Source organism: Pelmatolapia mariae, linkage group LG16_19 (genome assembly GCF_036321145.2).
Source record: "Pelmatolapia mariae isolate MD_Pm_ZW linkage group LG16_19, Pm_UMD_F_2, whole genome shotgun sequence".
NCBI lineage: Eukaryota > Metazoa > Chordata > Actinopteri > Cichliformes > Cichlidae > Pelmatolapia > Pelmatolapia mariae.
Window position 1 is genome coordinate 6,137,498 of NC_086241.1, and position 21,486 is coordinate 6,158,983.

The 21,486-nt window shown below is 42.2% G+C and overlaps 1 protein-coding gene across 18 annotated transcripts in view; it reads right to left on the reverse strand.

Annotated features, from left to right (window-relative positions):
• tns1b (tensin 1b) overlaps nucleotides 1-21,486 on the reverse strand; it is a 160,263-nt gene that overhangs the window by 11,748 nt on the left and 127,029 nt on the right. For 11 of the 18 annotated variants that reach the window (XM_063499947.1, XM_063499939.1, XM_063499945.1 and 8 more), the window contains 7 exons: nucleotides 8,344-9,831; nucleotides 6,432-6,512; nucleotides 3,192-3,385; nucleotides 2,954-3,092; nucleotides 921-1,016; nucleotides 569-595; nucleotides 84-267 (listed from right to left, as the gene is read on the reverse strand). In XM_063499947.1, coding sequence (XP_063356017.1) covers nucleotides 84-267; nucleotides 569-595; nucleotides 921-1,016; nucleotides 2,954-3,092; nucleotides 3,192-3,385; nucleotides 6,432-6,512; nucleotides 8,344-9,831 — 2,209 coding nt within the window. The remainder of the gene's footprint in view (nucleotides 1-83; nucleotides 268-568; nucleotides 596-920; nucleotides 1,017-2,953; nucleotides 3,093-3,191; nucleotides 3,386-6,431; nucleotides 6,513-8,343; nucleotides 9,832-21,486) is intronic. The other 7 variants (XM_063499954.1, XM_063499949.1, XM_063499955.1 and 4 more) reach the window with 4 other exon arrangements.

The following is a 21,486-nucleotide window of genomic DNA, read 5'->3' on the forward strand; positions in this document are numbered from 1 at the left end:
TAATGCAGTATAGCTTCTCACGGAGAAGTACAAGTACTCAAGGAGAAGGCTGAAAATGACTTTATAAGACAGGCCCATCTTACCCCGGTGAGCTCTGTATGGGACTGCTGCTGGACAAAGGTGGGTTCAGTGTGTGAGTGGTGGTGGGACTTGGACTTCTCTGCTTGGCTGTAGCATCTCCCAGCGGAGTAAGGCTTCTATGTGATGTGCATGGCTCTCCTCCTGCCACTGCTGACTTGGCGACAGACTCCACATAGCTTCTTGGTGCTGTATATGAAAGACACGCCTAAATAAATAAAAGCTCTATACTGGGTTTCTGATTTTCCAGGGTGGGGTGCCTCATTATTGTCCATAAGGGTGATAAAATGCAAATAGTAGCACTAAAGTGGTACTTAAGACCACTCCGAAAAGCAGCATACACTATTACTTAACTCTGATGGCAACTGAAAATGGGAATGGCTTTGCCGAATGTGACACGTGGACGGAAAAAGACTAAATATGTTGAGAAAAATGGGGTGGAGAGGGTTAAAGTGAATGATGATATGTGGCATTATACTGGCGCGCTTACCTTCCTCACCCTCACTGCTTTCATCATCTGTGAAGCATCATTGGGATAAACCAAAGAACAAAATGTTGTAAAAAATAAACAAGGGGGGTTGGAAACTTTAGTGTTTGGTGTCTTTAGGGAAAGAAATATTACCAGCAGTTAAATGTTGTCTTGTCATTTTTAACCAAACTCCTTTTATTTCTGTTTCTCAGCTCATCTGAACTAAAATGTATGCTTATAATGATCTTCAGCTGTATTTATATACATCATTAGAAAGGAGTGGCAACTTGACTCTCATTTATCGATTACCAAAGGTGTTTGCGTCACCAGACTGAGCACAAAAAATTGAAATCTGGAAAGTGTTGCAACCAACCTGAGCCTGTTTGATTGAGGAGGATTTCTGCTGGGTTGTGGGGCTTCAAACCCAGGGCTGACAGTGGAGTCTTGGCAAGACCAGGAGGGGAGCGACCTGAAGAGATACCAGACATTTATCACCGCGCACCATGGTACATTACAGACCTCTTGACAGCTGCTACCTGCTCACACAGTTTAACACTAACTCATCACTGGTTTTAGAAAATTATGAGGCAATCTAATTAACTTAATGTTTAAACCTAGTAATGTTAAATTAACAGGTGAAAAGCTGTCAAGACACAGTATTGCATTTCCATCAATTAGCACACACGAGTGCAGTGTTTAGGATGTGCCCATGCCTCATGCTCTGATGGAGGGGCAAAACATGCATGTGACCAGTAATGGGGTAAAACACGAGCTTAGACAGTCTCTGCTGTACTGACACTGGAGGGAAAGATAAGAAGAGGAATATGTTACTTCTGAGGCTTTAGCCATTAGACCTGTGTTACTCTAACAACAAATATGTAATACTCCTGTTGACTCTTTCCAAAACATTACCTATCTTACATCTGTTTTTTTGCAATGCCCACTTCTCTTTTTTTCCCCTCCAGCGCAAATTAAAATAAAATCAAGATAACAGAATTATCAGGACAAGACACTCTAGCTGGGTAAGACTGACAGGGGAAGGGAGGCAATGCAGTGAAATAAGGCAGCAACATGACCCCAAACACGAATGACAACAATATACACTGAGAGCAGCAGCTCTAGAGAGTGTAAAAGTTCTTGATAATGGCTGTGCTGTGTGTGTGTTTGAGTCTGCATGTCCTAATCTGTAGAGTTTTAACTGTAAGTGCTGCTCTCGTGTGGTTCTCATGCCAAAGCGGTGCAGGATTGTAGTACATGGCGGGTAATGGGGGCGAGGGGGTCGTTATGGCTGACGTTGTGGGACAGTGGAACTCCGGTAGAGCCGTGCATCCTCCACTTACCAAAGAATCCTAATCAATTCTTTGTACTTGAGACCCTGATGTGTCACCTTTAATCAGTGGTTTTGGTGTGTGTGTGTGTGTCTTTAGAGCGAGGGAGGGACAGGTGATTTGAAGACACACTACTCAGAAGACAGCTTGGTGGGAAATAAATCCGATGTCACGTGCGCTCATCATTTAGCCAACCATGCGCTTTCAACAGGTTTTGCAAAGGACTTGCAAAACTGTTCTCAGTTAACTGGTAACCAGTTAACTCCAGTTTGTGCACAGCTGGAGAAAAAAAAAGGTTTTCTGGCCCATCTTCATGTTTTTAAACCCAGTCCAACTATTTTTTTTCTCCCTGTTTCGCAAACATTTAGGTTTGCTTTGTGAAAAAAATGTGCAGCTCCATGTGACTGAGAACGCAGTGTTCCTAGTTTAAGTGAAAGGAAATATCTTCTGCCACAAAATAAGTGTTAAAAATACAGTGTCTAACTAACTTTTATGGGAGTGCCCAAAGGGGAGATACGCAAGAGAACTGGATGAGGTAATTGGCAGAGCTGGCTAAGACACTGTTATGTAATGCATGACCTTTTTTGTTGGGTGTGTGAGAGACTAAGAGGGGGTAGATGGATGTATGTGGATATGCGTCCAAAATTATATGCTGGTTTGTCTACATAGTTCTTGTCAAAAACTCTGTTGTCCAAGTCACAAACTCATTTGTCAACACTAACAAAGCTTATCCTGTTTTATTATCTTTTTTACTCTAACTGGAGAGCATACTTTGCTAAACAAACCTCGTGTTCTACTGAATTTGATTTGAAACAGTTGGTGGGGAAGATAAACCAATCCAGTGTTAACTGAGGTCATAGATCGAGTGTTAAGTTGGGTTATCCTCTCACAGAATTCTATATGTTCATTTTGCGACCAGGAGAGTCGCCATCTGCTGGCCATCAGAAAGAATGCAGGTTCAGTGCTGGATTAAAAAAGGCTAAAAATAATAATTTGTTAAATTCCAGGATATAAATCTTGAAAAAGTAATTACACCTGAGCTCCACAGTGCCCTCTGTCAGCCGGAGGGGGGACTTACATAGGTTGAAGTAAGGGGTTTGCGGCGAGACGGGGAAGGCAGGGGTTTGGGGAAACACCTCACCACCAACTGTGGGTGTAGGACTGATGTGACCTCCTTCCAGCTCCTCAAAGGCCTCTCGATAGCTGTGCATATTTTTCTGGAGTAGGAAAAGAGATGAGATGAGAAGAAAAACAGAAACTGCCATCGCTGGTGCAGAGAAAATGTGAAAAGCAGTTCTAAAATGTGCGTTTTCTACCTCCTTTGGCCGTCCACCGGGGTTCATCGCTATGGCGTTGACAAACTCTGGTGAAACACACCGAATAGGAGAGCGAAGTGGGACATCAGGAGACATACTGTCATCTGGTCCGTTCTGGTTCTGGCCTTCGCTGGTGATGCGACGGCGGGGAGCAGCTGTGGGCTCATCCAAGGATGACACACGGGCCTGGACGCCTAAGAAAAGCAAGTGAGTGTTACAACTTGGCAAAAGCTTGCTGCTTCTCTTTTATCCGCCTTCACTCCATCACTTCCATCACCGCCACCGGATGTTAATGGTTGTCAGCTATCGCTAGTGCTCAATGCACAGGCCACTGTGTGTGTTTTGCAGACACTCAAACCAGGCAAAGCATTGGCAGGAGCCCGTGGTCCTTTCAAATTTAACATGCACATACAAAAAAAAAAGTTAAGAATGGATTAGCTGCTCATCAGAAGAAGAAGCCTGAAGGTCAACAGCGTTATTCAGAAGAAACCCACACCATGTTGGAAATGTGGCACACAGAATGATACTCCCGTCTTCTATGCAACAATTCTTTAATACTAGGACAAAATGTTCTGTTACAAACTCTTTGATGTGCTGGTGCAAACTGAATGTTTTGGCTGAACTTCAGAGCAGCCAATAAGCTGATTTTTCCTAATCTCATTTGAACTGAGAGGCAGAGAGAAAAGCTAGCAGCATAAAACAAACAGGATTGGAGTAAAGAGGCTTTTTTATGCTAATATTCAGCAGCATTGACTCAAAGGATTGAGGTAGCAATACCTGAAATGCTGGCCAAAGCAGAAAAAGCCAGTGCCAAAGATTAGCACTGGCTGCCCAGTGCTTTGAAACTAGATGGAGGTTAATGGGAGGAAGTGAAAAGCAGGAAAAAAACATTGAGAAACAAAGAGGGGAGGGATTATAAATGCTGTGGTGGTGCTTGTTCTCAGGCGGCTGTTTACACTTTTTAACAAGTATCTTGTTTCAAATTTTGTCACCAACTCTTCTCCTGCTTCTACCTTTATGTTTATTTATGCCTCTAATTCAGACCTAAATGAAAAGATGCCTTGTACAGGTGGAATATCCTTACAGGGAGATAAAGTTTAGTCCCTTTTTTTTTTTTTGGTACGTTTTTAAAGTCAGCACTAACCAGCAAGCCCCAACTATTCGCAGCCTATGTACATGTTCTATCAGCCACTGGAGCCATCCTTTTCTGGACCATTTTACACTGCAGCTGCTGGCAGATCATCTTCTGCTTTGGAGATCGGGTGTGAGCTAACCAGAACCCAGAACCTGCAGCAGGTGTACAACAGGTTCACAGAGACTGCAACGCAAAACAAAAACTACCAGCTGTCATTCAAGACGGTGGAGTTGGACTCTGTCCACTCAAAAAGCTGCAACAGAAAATAGTGACTGTATATATACAGCATATAGAATTCCTTAATTGTTATAAGAAAGCGCGCACCACCCTGCTGCAGATTCTGTGGGAAACGCTGGTGTGACTGAGCGCTTCTCTCATCCTAACACTGGCAGATGATTTTTGTGGACATCTTGGAAGCCTGACTGTTGTGGAAACCTAAAAATGTTGATATCCCCTTCACTCGGTTCCACTTTGAAGTGAGACAAAAAAGACTTGGCCAAATATTTGGCTATAAAAATGTAGCAGTCAGACAGTCGGGATTAAAGTTATCAGGCACTGCTTTTACCAAAACCCAAGGTGTTAAAAAGAATTTCCTGTGAGTTATCACCAAAACTGAATAGAACTTTCCAAATGCATGTGTTTCATTTTCCTGTTATTAATTTATGTATCTAAGTCATTCATCAATTTTAAAAGGCAGAAATCGGTGCCGGCGTAGGTGGAATGCCTCAGATATTTCAGCACTGGCCAAAATCTTCATCCAGACAGCTTTAAAAGTATGCAGTCTACACCCCCAGAACAGAAACACACCATCACACCGAGCCTGGAAACTGACAACCAGATGTACCCATGATACACTGCTCTACAGCGGAGCACTGTCAAACACCATGCCGTTGCCTTAGCGACAGCTAATAGTTTCCAGCTGGGGCTGCTGGTAATCCCTTGAACTGATTTTTTTTTTCTCTCATCTCCTATTTCTGAGCTTTTGAAAGTCCAACTATATCATGGCATTGATTCGAAAAACATAAACTTGATCAGTGATCCTGTGGCGTGCTTTTTCTTTTCTTTTAAAGTGAAAAACGCCGTTTCCATATGTGCACACTTGCAACTAAGAAAGGGCATTTAAGGCCAGACTGAGCAGACTGTATTACTGGGAAAGTGTTCAGATCAATAAGAGAACTGAGCCGTCTTAATGATCTGCACTTTTGCGTGACATTTGCGTGAATAGTTCTGGGAGTTTTTTGTATATAAATGTCATGGCTGTAAATATGATCTCAGAGATTATTCCAGTTCTATCCTAGATCATTTTAACATTTAACTGTGATGTGGTGTTGCATCACTGCAAAGGATATTACAGTCTGTGGTGGAGAGGCCAGACTGACCCCTTACACAGAACAATCCTGTCTGCATTGTGGTCACTAGTTCTCAGGGGACATATAGCACTTTAGTGATGTTTCCAACTAGGACTGTGGTCCCTCTTTTACATTCGGTGTCTTTTGTCTGGCTTTGTAAATCTTGAAAGTAGCACAAGAGAAAAAACTCAGCCTTGAATGAGCCCAGTGTATCCTGGCCTCGGTATTGTTTCCCAAGTTTGGCAAAACGGATCTTGTGACATGCACTCTCCTGGCAAGGGACAGAGCCTCCTTTGTGCTTCCCCTGTGTCGTTCTTGTGAAACTTTAACATTATCCAATTGGGTTTTTTTTTCCCCCTTCTTTTTACACCACAGTTGGGGCGATTCCCTAACCTTGAAGAAGAAAACAGCTCAGCAGCTCAGAACAAACATAGATGAAGGGTGAGCGTGTACGAAGAAAGGAATCAGTGGTTAGTTTGATGATGATGCACCTCAAACCTGATGGTGACAGAGAAACGTATAAAAGGGAGGAAGTGGAATAAAAAGACAAAATGAGCAGATGGGGGCAGTCTAGTATTAAACAAGAAAAATGGTTAAAAATGCAAACCAAAGCCCACATCAGTCAAAGGCAAAGCAGATACAGACTCGGTTTGAAGCAACACTTGCAAAAAAAGAAGAAGAGGAGGGGATCTCCTTTTCTTTCTTTCTTTTTCCTTTTTTTTGAAGTGTTCCTTCAGACAGGATGGGAGAACCAACCCGAGAGGGAGTGAGAACGGCGGTGCTCAGACTGAGAAGAGGTCATGCTGGGGATGACACTTTGGACACGAGCCGAGTACTCTGGGTAAACAGATGAATGATGAAAGAAAGAAGAATGATGAGGAAACTGAAAAAAGGAGATGGGGGATGAGGGGTCTGATAAGAACAGCAGAACGAGGAGATAACAGACATTTTCTGTTCGTATAAAAGATGCTTTTTCCTGAAAACAAGAGTGAATCACATACACACACATTAAAAAAACCCAGAGGTTACACAATGTTGCCTTCACAGTCCCCAAACAAATTACATAAGTGTATTTCTGTTTTAAAGAAAGTAAAAGGTATTTTTAACTCCTGATGTTACAAGAACAAAAACTAGCATTTTGTGCTCCTTAATGTAAAAAGTGTTCTACATTCAAATGGCAGCAGAATGAAGTATTGTTGATTCTGGAAAGCCTCATGTTTGCTATCTGAGGTCATGGCTATCGCACTTCGTCATGTTGACTTTGTTCAATTTCTTGCCATTCTGCAGGATGTCTCCCAAGCTTATCTAGGGATAGTCAACCTGCTGGACTGGAGAGAACACTTCCTGTTTGAGCCTGAGTGACGGGGACTGATGATGTGACATGCAGGAAATGAGATAAGGGCTGAACAGTGTTTTCCAAGAGAGATGTGTATACAGTGCACAGATGATGGCATCAACTCTACTCATCACTACATTATTCTACATTTGCTGCCAATTATGAACTAAATGTACAGTGAATGAGTTTCCATCGGACTCCTTGATGTCCTGTAAAAAAAAACAAAAAAACTAACTACAGCCCGTGATTAAGTAGTATCTAGACCCACCTTTAGCAGCAATAGGTTTAAGTAATTATTTACTGTGTGAGTTTATTAGTCTCACACTTCATTGTGGGGGAATTTTGGCCTACTTTTCTTTATAACGTTGCTTTAGTTCACTGACGTTTGCAGGAATTCATTCTTGCACAGCCCTCTTAAGGTCTCACTACAGGATTTCAATCAAGATTCCAAGGTTCTGTGGGTGCAAAACAAGCCAAAGTCATCCGCCCTCCCCCACTGTGCTTCATAAATGGTATGAAGCTTTTGGTGGTTTTTGCTCGACATGCTGCCGTGCATCATGGTCAAACATCCGTCCAAAGGACATTGTGCTAGAAGTCTTGTTGTTTGTTTAGATGCAACTTTTGTAAAATCACGGCATGGCGTGATGTTCTACCCTCTAATTTCCTATGGAAGCAGTAAGGGTGCATTTATTTAGGACTCCAAAGTGTCCTGTAAAAACTTTTCACATGACTGTAACGGGAGGCTGTAGTAAGAGAGTTTGGCCTAGTCAGTTCTGTGCCAGTCCTCATGGTAGAAATTTGGACAATTTTGTAGAAAGAGACAACGTAAGCTGCTGAACTCTTTAGTAAAACAGTCTCTACATTTTAGAAACGGTATCTGTCAGCTGTATATAAAACACTAGTTAAAGAGCTTTATGACACATAGTAGAAAATAAAGTAACGCTTTTTAGACAGAAAGCTCATCTTATTTTTTACTTTCAAAGACATCAACAGTTTGCTAAATTGGAAGTATTAAAGTATAAACTTCCACAGACTGTGCCACTTCAAGCAATTTATTTGTTGTTGAATGTCATATCAAATTGACTACTTCGTGGTTATCGTGGCTGAACAAAAATAGAAAGTAAGTATTATTGACACACATAGTTGAATGTACTGTAGGTCAAGTTTAGTGCCCATACATCAATCTGTAGTAAAAATGGATTTTAACGTTTTGGGTTTTTTTAACATGCCAGAAAGAATACAGAAACCTGTCAGATCATATTCAGCATTATAATAAGTTTTAAAATCTATACATATATAAGGGTCAGCATAAAATAAACTGTGTGATCTTACCAGCCACTCTTTGGGCCACCAGACCTTCAACATTGAAGACCTCATCAGGCTCACTGTCTCTTGGCTGGGGTGATGCTGAAGATGCACTAGGGCTTTTCTGGGGTTCAGAGGCCTCTGCAGACTGGGGCAGCGTTGTTGGTGGGTAAGTGCTGACTGTCTTGATCTGGCAACTTACAGTGGGGGAGGCTTGTGAGGAAGTACTTGTTGCAGCTGTTCCAGAAGTGTAACTCAGAGATCGTTGGACAGGTGCAGGTTCTGATGTACTAGGCTTCACAGATGGTGACGAGTGGCTGGACACGGGGCCTGAAAAATGGGTGTGAATGGTGGAATCAGGCAGGTAGGAGGGCCTGGTTTGGTTCTGAGAAAAGGATGGCTGTGTGGTCACTACAGCAGTGTTTTCCCGCAATGGAGCACTTTGGGACTTTGTCACCAGCGAACGGCCTGGCTCCAGGTCCAACATAAGGAGATTAAGAGTTTCAATTGATTGCTCAATCTCTTGTTGCGAGGCGCTGTGGCGATGAGGGAACTGTGGCAGGCTGTGGTGGCTGGGCATGGTTGCAACAGTGGGAGGCAGACTAAAAGTGAGGCCTTCAGTTACTGGCTCTTCTGGCACTCCGAACCGCTGCCAAACATTGAGACCACGCTGGACGGCATCCCTGCTGCTAGTGGTGCGAGTGGGAGCTTGTGGCATTGACTTTGACTCTGCACCAAAAGACTGAGAGCGGTACAGACTGCCATTCTGAGTAGGAATGTAACTACCAGAGAATGGGGTAGAATCGCTGTGGGGCAACGTGACAGACTTGCCAGATATGCCAAGCTGTGGTTGGACGGTTTCCAGAGGCTTTTCTGGGACGTTGCGCTCCAGATATGGCACGTGGTCCTGACCATTGATAATGGACTCAGACTGATAGTAGAGATCAGCTGGTGTAGCCCGCCCATCTGTGGAAGAGAACGTCCCAAGGCTGTCAACACTGTTGCCCTCTTGACTGGTAGGAAGCTCATCATCTAGAATGTCAGTCTCACGGTCAATGTTACCATGCCCATTAACGTGGACCTGTGCGGGCACCAGGTGAAGCATCCCTCCAACAGCGGATGCTGGAGCTGATAGGTAGGCCTGTCTGTGCATGGGCCCCTCCAAGCCACTCAGTAGCTGCTCTAGCTCCTTTTTCTCTTGCGGACTGATAGACTGTTGGGCAGGTGGAGCGTGTTGATGGACCGAAGGTAACTCCTCACCCACAGGAATGTGTGTCTGGTTCACTGTGGAAGCCGGAGGGGCTGCTGTTGCTTCATCAGTTCGGTCGGTTTTGATAGAGGCAGTAGAGTTTCCTGAGTCGCTGCTCACAGACAAGGCATGGTCAACCGCAGGTAAAGCATGTTCAATAGCAGAGGGTGGAAGGCCGTTCGATGTGACTGCTCCGTCAACAGATTCTTTTTTGCGTACTTTGGCATAGAGGCTGCCATCCAGGGGTCCTTGGGTATGAATGACTTCTAAAAACAAAAGTATGAAAAAGCATCATTAGAATCACATTAAGCCAAATACAACTATTAAAGATGCCTACATTTTCCACAAACCTTCAATTTTCTGTTACCCAAGTATTTTTAGAGCCACAGCAATTTAACAATTACAGAAATAAATGTGCAATCTTCAAAATATAAACACATGGGATTCATCAAGACATTAAGAAGAAGAAAAAAAGTGTGAGGAACTATCAGAGAGATGCTGGATATCAAGAGGTTCTGTGGGTATAGCCAAAGCAGCTGCAGTAAAATTAAACACTGGCTCATGTCCACCTATTCTACCAGCTTCAGGAAATGAGCCGGGTCTGTGGCATGTGCTGTGGAAAAAACGATGAAATCACGAGGGCCTGCCTTGCACTTTCTCAAGCCAATTGCATTAAATGTGTCACCTGAGAAATGCTGGCATATCAGCAGATGAACTGGTGGTTGACTTGTTTTTTTATGATCCCCAAAACCGCAAACATGATGGCCTGATATAAAATAAATAGATCTCTATACACGGCAGATGTAACCTGCTGAGTTGTTTCTGCATAAGCCAAGATTGAAGTGCCGCTGCAAACAAGCACAAACACGTGCACGCGCACACACATTATATTGTAGATCCACACTCAGTCACAAGTCTAATGAAAAGGAAGTAGGGTGCCCTAGTCAGAAAATTTTAGTCATCACTGGAAAAATCTGCCTCACTGAGTAAGGAAGTCCTGCAGGCTTTTTCTGGCCTATGCAACTGAAAGCAAAACAACAAAAAAAAAGGCTGACAACACACGTGTATTTATACACATGAGCTTACATGCTCGCTTTTTCCCCTCTCTCATCCAGCCAACTCAGTAGCCCAATGCCAACTGAATTAGCAACATTTTCATGTGATCCGTAACAGGAATCCAGTCTTCAAGAATGTAATTCCAACAAAAATCACGACCGACATCCTGCAACACCATTTACCGACAGCTAAACACGCTTCAGGAGAGTAAAGAGAAAAACGGTACCTTCTCAAACAATTCCTCTTCCACTGTCTATGAAAGTTCCTCACTCATAACGCATGAGTAGGCACGCCCTGATAACGAAATCAGATTTTACAGCTGGAAAAGAAGCTGCACAAAGACGCTGTCTGTATCTCGGTACCTTATAGATATCTCCATCTCAGCTTTAGTGAATACGGGGCTCTGTAATGGAGCTCAGTGGGCGTACACAAGCCAAGTACTGCAAGGTCTCCTTGACTGGCCAGAGGCAACTTGCCAAGGGAATGGCACACTGTCAGGCTGCTGGTAGAAACAAATCTGGTGGCTCCTGGTCACAAAAACATAGGTTTTCTCCTACTGAGCTGCTAATGAGTTCGGTAGATTTTTGGGGCACATGCAGAGAGAAAGACGTTATGGTAACAACTGTTATAGTGTTTCTGATATGACCCGCTGCAGATTTACGGCATTTGGAGGCTTATATTTGATGTATAGCAGTAGCAGCAGTTAAGTCAACTCACTGTATCAATACTCAAGGCTGTTGCCATAGTTACTATGCACAGTACATGCCAATTAGAATAAGTGTTCAGACTTCTGGTGGTTGTTATTCTGTATTATTCCCTTAAGTCTCTACTGAAAAGTTCATTAGTAAAACAGGACACTCCAAATCAAGTCATCATGACACATTTATGTAGCCCATGAAACTACTTGGGTATCAAGTGGGTATCAACCTATTTCCACTGACATGAGCGCACGCACACATACACACGTGTGTGTGTGTGTGTGTGTGTATATATATATATATATATATATATATATATATATATATACACCCACACACTTAATGCATCAGTCATGCCGATAAACATAGACATAAGTCATGAAAGAAGAGCCCTCCTCACTTTCTCCATTTCAGTGCCTTTATAATCACCTGCCCGGTAGCCAAATGTGACGCCAGCACAGCTAATTTGACATCTTCCCTGCCTCAGCTACACCACTTTAACAAGCTAACTCAAAGTTAAGTCACAGCCTTGTCAAAGGAAACAGTGGAAAGACCTTAGCAGGAGGTGGTTCCCCTACCTGTGTGAGCAGAGGATGAGAGTACAGTCCCAAACTAAGCTGGGAAAAGCCCTGCAGACTTGCCCCCGGGGTGGGACATGAAGGATTACAGCAGGAGTTGGGGGAGTTGGTTTTGGCTACTGTTCCTGCTCCTCCTCTCTCTCCTGAATACCTCGCTGTCTGCATGGAGAGCGACTGCTGCTGTTGCTGGCTGCTCGGTGGCGCGCACTAGTCTAAAGGCTGCCTCTGCTATGTGTGCGCATGTGGGAGGTCTATCACAACAGGCTGTCTGACAGTTTACGTGAGAGGTGGAGGGTAAGGGGCCACTGAATTCCACTGTATAGCGTTTGATCAAATGACATCAGTCCCTTTAGGTTCTCTCTGAAATGTATGGCTTGTTATGAGTTATGGGCATTTATATTCTAATACATAATATATGACACTTGTCCATGCCAATTAATGTTATAAATAGAAGAGAAAAGCTGAATAACATATTCAAACATCCAGTAATATACGTAGAAATAAGCCATATTCATGCACACACAGATGCCCATCCCTCAGTCCCTCAGTGTTGAAAACACTCGTGTAATGGAAAGAGCTACATCGTCCAACAGTCATTTAACAAGCACTCTCAAAGCTAGGAAGCAGGGAGCAAACTCCACCCTGGTGCAGGCAGATGGAGAAAACAGAAAAGCGTAGTGGGTAAAAACAAAAAAACCCAGAAGAGCAAATGCTGATCTGATTTATGTAGTTACTGTCCAGCTAAAACAACAGATAAAGAGTGACGCAGATGAGTCACAGTAGCTGTTTGTTATATCTTCTAACCCCAACATGGGAAAAGTGTGTGGTACAATTCATGTCACCTAGCCATTTGTATTTATTAGCATGCTGGACAACCACTTTATTATTCCACAACATAATCCAGAATAATGGACAAAAACCACATGTGTCACTCTGACTGAAAATAAAAACGTTATAAAAACTATATATCCACATTTTAGGGCTATTCAGTGGAAGTTGGACTACTTTGAGTGGCAGATTGTCACCAGTTCCCATCTTCTTTCCATCTTCCTTCCTCATATCCTTCCTTCTGGTCTGTTCTTTGAGTAATGTCGATAATTGTACTGATTGCAATGACTCCAGCTGTTCCACTGTCACATCCAGTAAAAGCCCAGCATAGTCATCCCTCGGCTTGTGTCTTCACTTTAGACACGACGTGACTGATCGGCAGTATTTGTACTACAGGAAATCTAATCTGTCACTTTACACTTGTGAGACTTTTCTTAGCGGAGCAGGACTATTTATGTTGAGGCTGCTTCTGTGTGTGCTGCTATGTCTGCTGTTTTCTTTTGGTTGAAATGAACCAATGTGAGCCTCTAAAAATAACCTTTGACAGGGCTCCTTCATTTGCTAAGAAAGGGCATGTGTACGTATGACGCTCCACACTGTGTGTGTCCACGCTGGTGTTTTTTTATATAATCCCTAGGAGGTAAATACTTGCTCAGTGATCCCGAGCACGGTACTTGGAGGAGAATATCTGCAATCCAGACCTCGTAGCTTTAACTAATTATAACGCAGCAGGAGAGACTGGACCAAGTGTTACCAGTGTGGAATGACTAATTAGTCTACATCCGCTCCATTAGTGACAAGACTGAGTGTGACAAACACTTTATCATGTAATGCTTTAGGAAAAAGCAGGAGGCCAGCAACCAGACCAAACAAAACAAAAACACCATCACCAAGAGATACAGTAGAGTCTACGCTGTATAGTACTTTGCAAATGTCTTAGGCCTGTCCTCTTTTCTTCATGTTTTGCTCCTAAGAAGCTAGACAATCTTGTAATTTTTTTAATGATCTTAATAGTAATAGTAGTAGTAATACTAATAGTTGTCCAGGATTTTGGATGATCTTTCAAAGTTTTTCTTTGGACATTGTTCCCAATCTTGAGTATATGAAAAATGCTGAAAAGATAACACAGTTTGATGGGTATAAAATTGTATGTTTGCGCCAACAAGGTAATTCAGAAAGAGCCAAAATTGTAGCACATCTCGGGATGATGTGCAGTGTGTCTGTAAGAAATCTAAAGCAGATGAACAGTATCTGAAAATTGTGTTTCTAAGAAATAGGCTAATCCACTGAAGCCTCATCAGAAGTGGTCTCAGTGGAAAGGTGGCTGTGAAGAAGCCATTCTTAAAGAAGGGAAACAGGAAGGAAACGGCTTGGAAACAGTTTCATCTTTCAGAATGACAATGATTCCAAACACATTGCCAATGCAGTAAAAGCATTTCTGGATAGGAAGGCACACAGCGAAACACTATCAGTTATGGACTGGCCTCCCCAGAGCCCGAACCTCAAAAATTATTGAAGCAGTTTGAGATCAAAAGATGGCCAACATCAAAAAAAGAGCTCTAAATGTCCTTCAAGAAGCCTCAAGAAGAATTCCTGAAGACTACTCAAAAAAAAATACAAGAAAGCTGTCTAAGAGAGTTCAGGTTGACTTGAAGAATTGACTTTCACCCCCGTTAGACCTGTACAAAATCTGTTTTTGCCTTAGATACAGTATTCCCATGTATGTTTGCACATTTCAATACATTGCTTTATCTTTTTCTCGACTTTCTTCTGATAAGAAAGTAGCTCAATATTTTTTACAGTACCGTATAAAAACAGATAAATGGATAAAAGAAACTGAGAACACTTGTAGCTAGAAAATGGTGCCAGATATTTTGAGGTTCTGTGGGCCAGATGGTGCAACTGTGTGACCTCCTAATCTCTGAACTCTGAGCTATGATCCTTGTGGCAACTGACCCTCCCTCTTACAGCATGTTTCTCCTCAAGCTTACAAGTATAAACATACATGTGGCCGTCTTGAGAGAAAAATAGTGTGTGTGTGTGTGTGTGGGCGCTGCTGCCTAAACCAGTCAAGATGGGGGAGTCCATGTTTTCTGACCCTAAAGGTTGCACTAATAAAAAGCAATGACAAAACGATTTGACAATATATTAGTATAGCCTGGTGCCGTTTTTGGTCAAAGTTAATGGCTTAACTATTGATTTGGCAACAAAGTCTACTTTTATTGTATGACTGGGCTCAAGGACACAGATTAAAGTAATACTGCGGTCTCGTAAATGATCTACACTCAAGAGGATTTTAAATGTCCTAGGGTGGATTAATTGGACTTGTGAAGACTAAAAAGAGTCAGTACAAGTTAATAAAGCTGACCTGGGACAAAAACAAAACAGCATAGTGCTTGTCATGGTAGAAGAGTTGTTGTTGTTATTATTGTTGTTGTTATTATTATTATTATGAAGAGATTGGATGCACATGTAAGCACAGTTTGGCTAATACCAACACTCACAGTTGCCAGTCAAATGTAAGTACAGGAACTTGTTCTTGCTAAATGAACACTTGCCTTGCAGCTCATTAAATATACATTAAAGATCACTGTGAATCAATCTGCGTAAGTGCAGATTCTCTGAGTTGGGGAAACAAAGAGCACGGTAATGGATGGTCTTTTCGAGTAGTCAGGAAAAACCTATCGATCACTTCAGACTGGCAAACACTGTCCTGATTACAGGTACTAATGTTTGTATTCCAAAAATAAACTTCAAAGATAAACAAAAAGTACATTAGCGTCAAAAAATATTCATCTTATCTAACCCTATCCAGGTGTGCGGTAACCTGTAGCCAATGTTGGTCACACATAGTAACTATATTTAGCACAAATACTACTAAAAACAAACCCAAAGGCACAGCCATAACCTACGCACGCCACAAGCTATAAATCAGCCCAACAGCTCATCCTCGCAGAGCATTATGTTTCATCCTGGATGAGGCCGTGTCTCAGGAAAAGTCATCAACGGTCGTTAGCAGTAGAGCTGCAAAAGGAAAAATCTTGAGGGCCAAATGAGGAGAGCGTCTGATGAGCTGGCTGCAGCTATCTTCCTCCAGAGGTGAAGAGAAGCTTTGATGAGCTAACTCTTCATACCCATGGTCTGGACTTACTACAAAGACAGAACCGCAATATTTGCCTTAAAGCCTTGATAGTTTATGCAGATCTTCCTCAAAGCGTCTCTTGTAGGCTCTTGTTTTAGTCAACATCCTCATAAATGCTTCAGACAGAGACCGGTCTTGCTCCTAACTGATACTTCCTGCTATTAGAGCTGTGTCAATATGATTTTACATTGGGTCAAACTCTCTCAAGTATGTTCAACCACAAAAAAAAAAACTCAGTTTATTGTCATATATAATTTTCCAGTGTCCCAAGTTACTGCTGTTGCTCTTTACTTTTTAAGACATGAGACATAATAATAATAATAATAATAATAATAATAATAATAAGTGAAATTAAACACAGGTTTATTTTTAACAGTTTGTTAAAAAGAGAGAAAAAGCAGGGCACCTAAATTTTAAAAAAAAATACCATAAAATTATGACCTTTTTTATTTTGGTGGTATTTCTGTAGCATATTCCCCAGCAAAAATACCAGTTTTCAACTTTTTCACCGATTTTGATTTACAAATAACCCTGTAATTACAATCATAATCCATTATTTTGGCCTCCACGTTGTGTCACTAGCCACTTCTCTGGATCTATCCAGGATGGCAGAAGTAGTTACCGCTATTCCGCATGCTTTTCAGAGGAGCCTCCAGAATTTTTTTCATAGGGGTGGCCAAAATTATCTCGGTGGGACAACAGGAAATTGTGAGGGACGTACAAATTGTATATGCAGGAATAAATAATAAGTTCATGTTTCAACTCATTATATGGTGTCCTCCTCTGTTTTGTGCTCATGTTTATTAAAATTATTACCAACATAGGACAGTCTTGTAAAGTGCCCCCCACCCCCGGTGGCGCCCCGATGCCATTCCTATCCATGCCAGTCGGCAACCTACACAACCATTCTTTAGTGCAGCAGCAACAAAGCCACAGTCCCTCACTGGCTCCTTCCCTTTCTGGCTTTGTTTTGGTAAAAACTCATAAATCTGAGCTACTGCTATCAGGGACTGAATCTAGACAGTGATTGTGCCAAGATCTGCCCCTCAGGAATCCTAAACTATTGATAGCACTCAGATGAGAAGAGTGGAAGTTCCTTGATGTTAATATAACACTTTTTTTCCCCCGGTGAAGTGAAGAATATTGTGTTCTGACAAAGACCAGGAAAAGTCCGTGAATAGACTTGTCTTTAGGCATCAAATAATAAGGCAGAGGAGAGGCCAATTATCCCCAGTGGAACTGAAATGAAAATGAGATCTCCTGTGCTTTTACACCTCTGTGGCTCAAAAGAAGGGAAAAGCATGACCCACAGGAGAGTGTGCCAGGCAAGTAATGCAGTAAATAAGAAGGTGGCATCCAAGAAGAAAACATTTTGTGCTGCTCCGCCTATTTTCTCCTGAACTGGATTAAAAGAAAGATTTGCTTTGAGATGAACATAGAGCCATTGTGAGTGTGCAGCAGGTATTCCATCACCTACGTCAGGTCTGGGCATTCGACGTTCATTGGGGAACGAGGGGAGTCTTCTAGACACGACATTAGCTATTTCAAATGTGACATCCACAAGAGTCCAAGATGTCCAAGATGAGAGTGTTACTGCGTGTCCACTTACAGTGCAAAGACCTCAACAGCAGATAAAAGACAGATACAAAGAGGGCCCTGTGAGAAGAGTCTATGGAAAGTGATCATGATTAGTTATGTCATGACCCTTCAGTGGCACTTTTAGCCAGATCAGCTGTGTAAAGATGGGGATGGAGAGAGAACAGGAGTGTTCGGCCCACAGCTGGACTAAATCTGTGTCCATACAACTTAACAAACCAGTCATTCATTCCCACACATTATGGAAAACCAGCATCCACTCTCTCAGGATAGCCGTAGAGTACATAAACTGAAGTTTTCCTGTGGGGATTCAGCCTCTAAGTCAAGTGCACATAATCCATTCTAAAAATCTTAACTAAACCCTAAGCTCACGATGCTCTCTCTGTCACCTAGCAGACGTCCCTGTCCCCCTGTAGCCAGGGTCCAAACTGGGACATTCTACAACACAAGGCACTTGTTCTCTCTTTGTGTGCCGTGCAGTCTTAACTAGAGAGGCCTTTATTTTTCTGTCTTGGCTGTTACGCAATAGGAGCTGTGCAAAGTTTGGAGTCAAAGCAGCCTAATCCGCCCAAAGCCTTGGACCAGACTGAGGGATTGATAGCATGGAAGCCTGTTGCCAACACAAAAGGCCAGAGATTTGACCTCTGCACAGCTTGACACTGTCTCTGTGCTTTGAATGAGATCACATTTTTTATGGAGAAAGTTGGATTTATTTATTTATTTTGCATCAGGGAAATGGTCATTAGAGTGGCTAAAAAGTGGCATAAGCAGATGTTCAGGCCAAGTGATATGAGAAGAGGTGGACAGCTGCTGTTGAGACCAATCGCATTTAGGGCACTTTACAAAGACGTATACACATTAGTCTCATTTCCATTTAGTTATAATACAATTCATCTGGAAAAACCTGGCTTCCAAAAGAACATCTGCAGGAAAGAAAACTTGGGAATCCAACCCGGTGGAAATATGGGCCACAATGTTAGAAAGTATCTAGAGCTGCTGAAGGACCAAGGACCAGAACTGTTCAAGGATTAATAAAGGGGTAATTATTAAGATTTCAGCAATATCACGTGTGATTCCAAAGAATAAAAAAGCAAGAAAAATTGTGACGCCGATATTTGAGTTTTTGAATTAAAGGGACAATTGATCATTTTAGTGTGAATTCTCCAGTTCGACAGCTATCTGTTTTAAATATATGGTGTACTCTTAACGTGCAGTGGAACTAAACAGCAATTTACATCATCAAAGTGGCAAGAAATGAACTTAAAACAAATTTAGCCACCAGAAAACATCCAATTTGTCCAAAAAAATTCCACAGATTCACTAAGAAACTACTTTTTTTCCTGCTGACTAGACCTGTCAACGTTTACACTTTGCGGGAGGAACCGTGTGCCAGCCTGTGACTAGAGGCTTTTTAGCCAGACATTAATGGTGTCCCCCTGTGCGGGGCAGTGCTGGTAGCTTGCTGTATGATTCTTTTTGTAGCTGGATGTACATGACATAAAGAAAAGTTCCTTTCTTACATTTCAAGGGACAGCAGACAAAACTACCAGCAATATCTCTAAAACTGGACGGATAAACGGCACTGTAGGATGAAGGGAGGGGGGAAATTGTTCATTTGTTTTGGCGATGAAATGTCCCTTTAATATTTAGGTATTTCTTTGAGCTGAGAGAAACTGAAAAAATAGATGCGACTGGAATTTGAAGTGTCCTTTTCTATTTTCTGATTTATCCACAAAACAAAAGAAGAAACTGCATTCTTTTAGAACAAGTAACGGCTGCATGTCACTGTCTGGGCTAATTTATTGCTCACCTGGCCAACACACCATTTGAATCCCAGTCATCCGTATGAGCCCAAACATAGTCTCATAGCAGTGATATCATGCTGTTGCATCAACTTCCATTTCCACCAGACTTATGTAACTCTCCCAATCCCACCCCGCCCCAGTCTGTGGCTCACAAATACAGACTTAACTATAAAGCCCTCTCTATTGCTATAAGAAGTCGCTAACAAATTGTCTGTGCCCACAGGGCAGGCACGGTCCACCTCTGCTGGACTCCGAGCTGTTGGTCCGGGAACACACATCTCTCCCTGTGACTAATGTGCATGGGATCAAGGAGGAAGCATTAACCTCCAGCAGCGAAAGTACAAAGCATACAGGGAAATGCTTATTTAGGCACTGGATAAAGTGAAACTTTACAGCATCAGAAAAACATGCTTCTGCAGACAAATCAAGGACACTTGAGTCCTCTTGTTTCTAGAATTTGCTATAGTGTCTCAAAGCTTCCAGGCAAAACATGTAGTGTCACCCTTCATCTTGATACATTATTGCACTCATACAGTTTTGCTGAGATGTGAGAACGCTACAATGTAACTGACCAGAGAGGAATGAGAAAATCTGTTTCAAGGATGCTCATCACCCCCTCTTTTAAGTTCCATGATGATTTCTCCCAGTAGGAATCATTCATAAATTCCATAAATGGAGAGCCAAAAAACACACAACTTTCTATTGTTGCGGAATAAAAGCATTTGTAAAACATTAAACATCAAAACATTAGTTTCCTTGTGAAGCTGAAGAACTAAGAAACATTAACAAATAGGTCACATGGTCAAGTGTTTGGATAATATATAACCTGAGGGCAATAAGTATCGTCAGGAACTGTGAAAATCAAATCTGTGATTGCCTTCAAATTTCCATGTTACTCACATGTGAGAGACGTCAAACTGCTGAATTAGTGACAACGTTTCACTCCGGAGTCACCCGAAGAGCAAACTCTACGCACAGGTTCACGGCTGAACTCTTCAACAGCTATCAACGCTTGAAAAAAAGGCGTCACGGTGAAGGGAAATCGAAGAAGCACCGGACACAAATTCACTGTGTAACTCTTAGAAAGTCTCTCTGCTGAGCAGCAGCGTGCACAAACCCACACTGACATTCTCTGTCACTCCTCCTCCTGTGAATGTGTGCACAAAAGAGCTTCACAGTTGAGCTGAAGAGTCCTGCCCTTAACTCCTCCGACTCCTCAGAGGACACGGGGAGAGAGAAAGTGAAGACCAAATGACTGAACTGCGGTTCACAAGCCTAGTGGAATATATGCAAAACGTTTTTCTGAGGCAAACCCTAATCACACTGGAATCCCTCTATTTAACTTTTCATCCAACACTTCACTTAATAAACTGTTTTTTAACTGTCTCGTAAAAAAAAATATCTCTCTTCAGCCTTGTGTAATTTTTTCTCTAGATACATCTCTCACGATTTCTTTTTCTCCTTATCACTTATCTCTCCCTCCTTCTCTTTCCAGTTATTTCAGAAGTATAGCAGGGTTGGCCAACTGAGGAGACGAGTACATAAGAGTAAACAAACAAACAAAAAAAAAAAAACACAAAATGTCCGTCACACCGCAAAGGACTTTCAGTACAAAAATAAATAAACAATACAATCCACCCTTCACTGAAGCTGAGAGTTCAGGCTGTGCTGCACATCGGCTCCTCACACAGATTCCTGAAGTAACGAGACAGTTGCAGAGCAACAAGCTCGCAAAGAATTCGAGCAATGAGGAAAAAATCAAAAAAGTAAAGTATCAAGTCTCCCTGGGTTGGACAATACTCGTGATATGGTAGCCAGACAGCTAATGAATGAGCTAATGAATCATTGTGGAGCAGCTAAAAAAAAGTCACTTCTGACATGCCCTGCAATGCACCATCTCTCAGTCTGTTTTAGGTTGCGCTGTTTGACTTCTCTGACTATATTTTACCTAATCGTGAACACCAGGATGCATCTGAAGACATCCACAAAAACAAAGCTGTGGCTGAGAGCTTATGATGACCTGAATGAAGGGGTCACAGTATAAGATTAAAAGTTTTTCTCATCTTTTTCTTGGATCTCAGCGATGCCTGAGAGTAGATAAACCCCAGTGTGGTCATCGCAGCTCTGCATGCACAGCAGCTCCAGCCAATCAAAAGGAAGCTGGCTCAAAGGAGAGGAGTTTAAATGGCTTGCTGTAGAGCAAAGATAAACTGAGGGT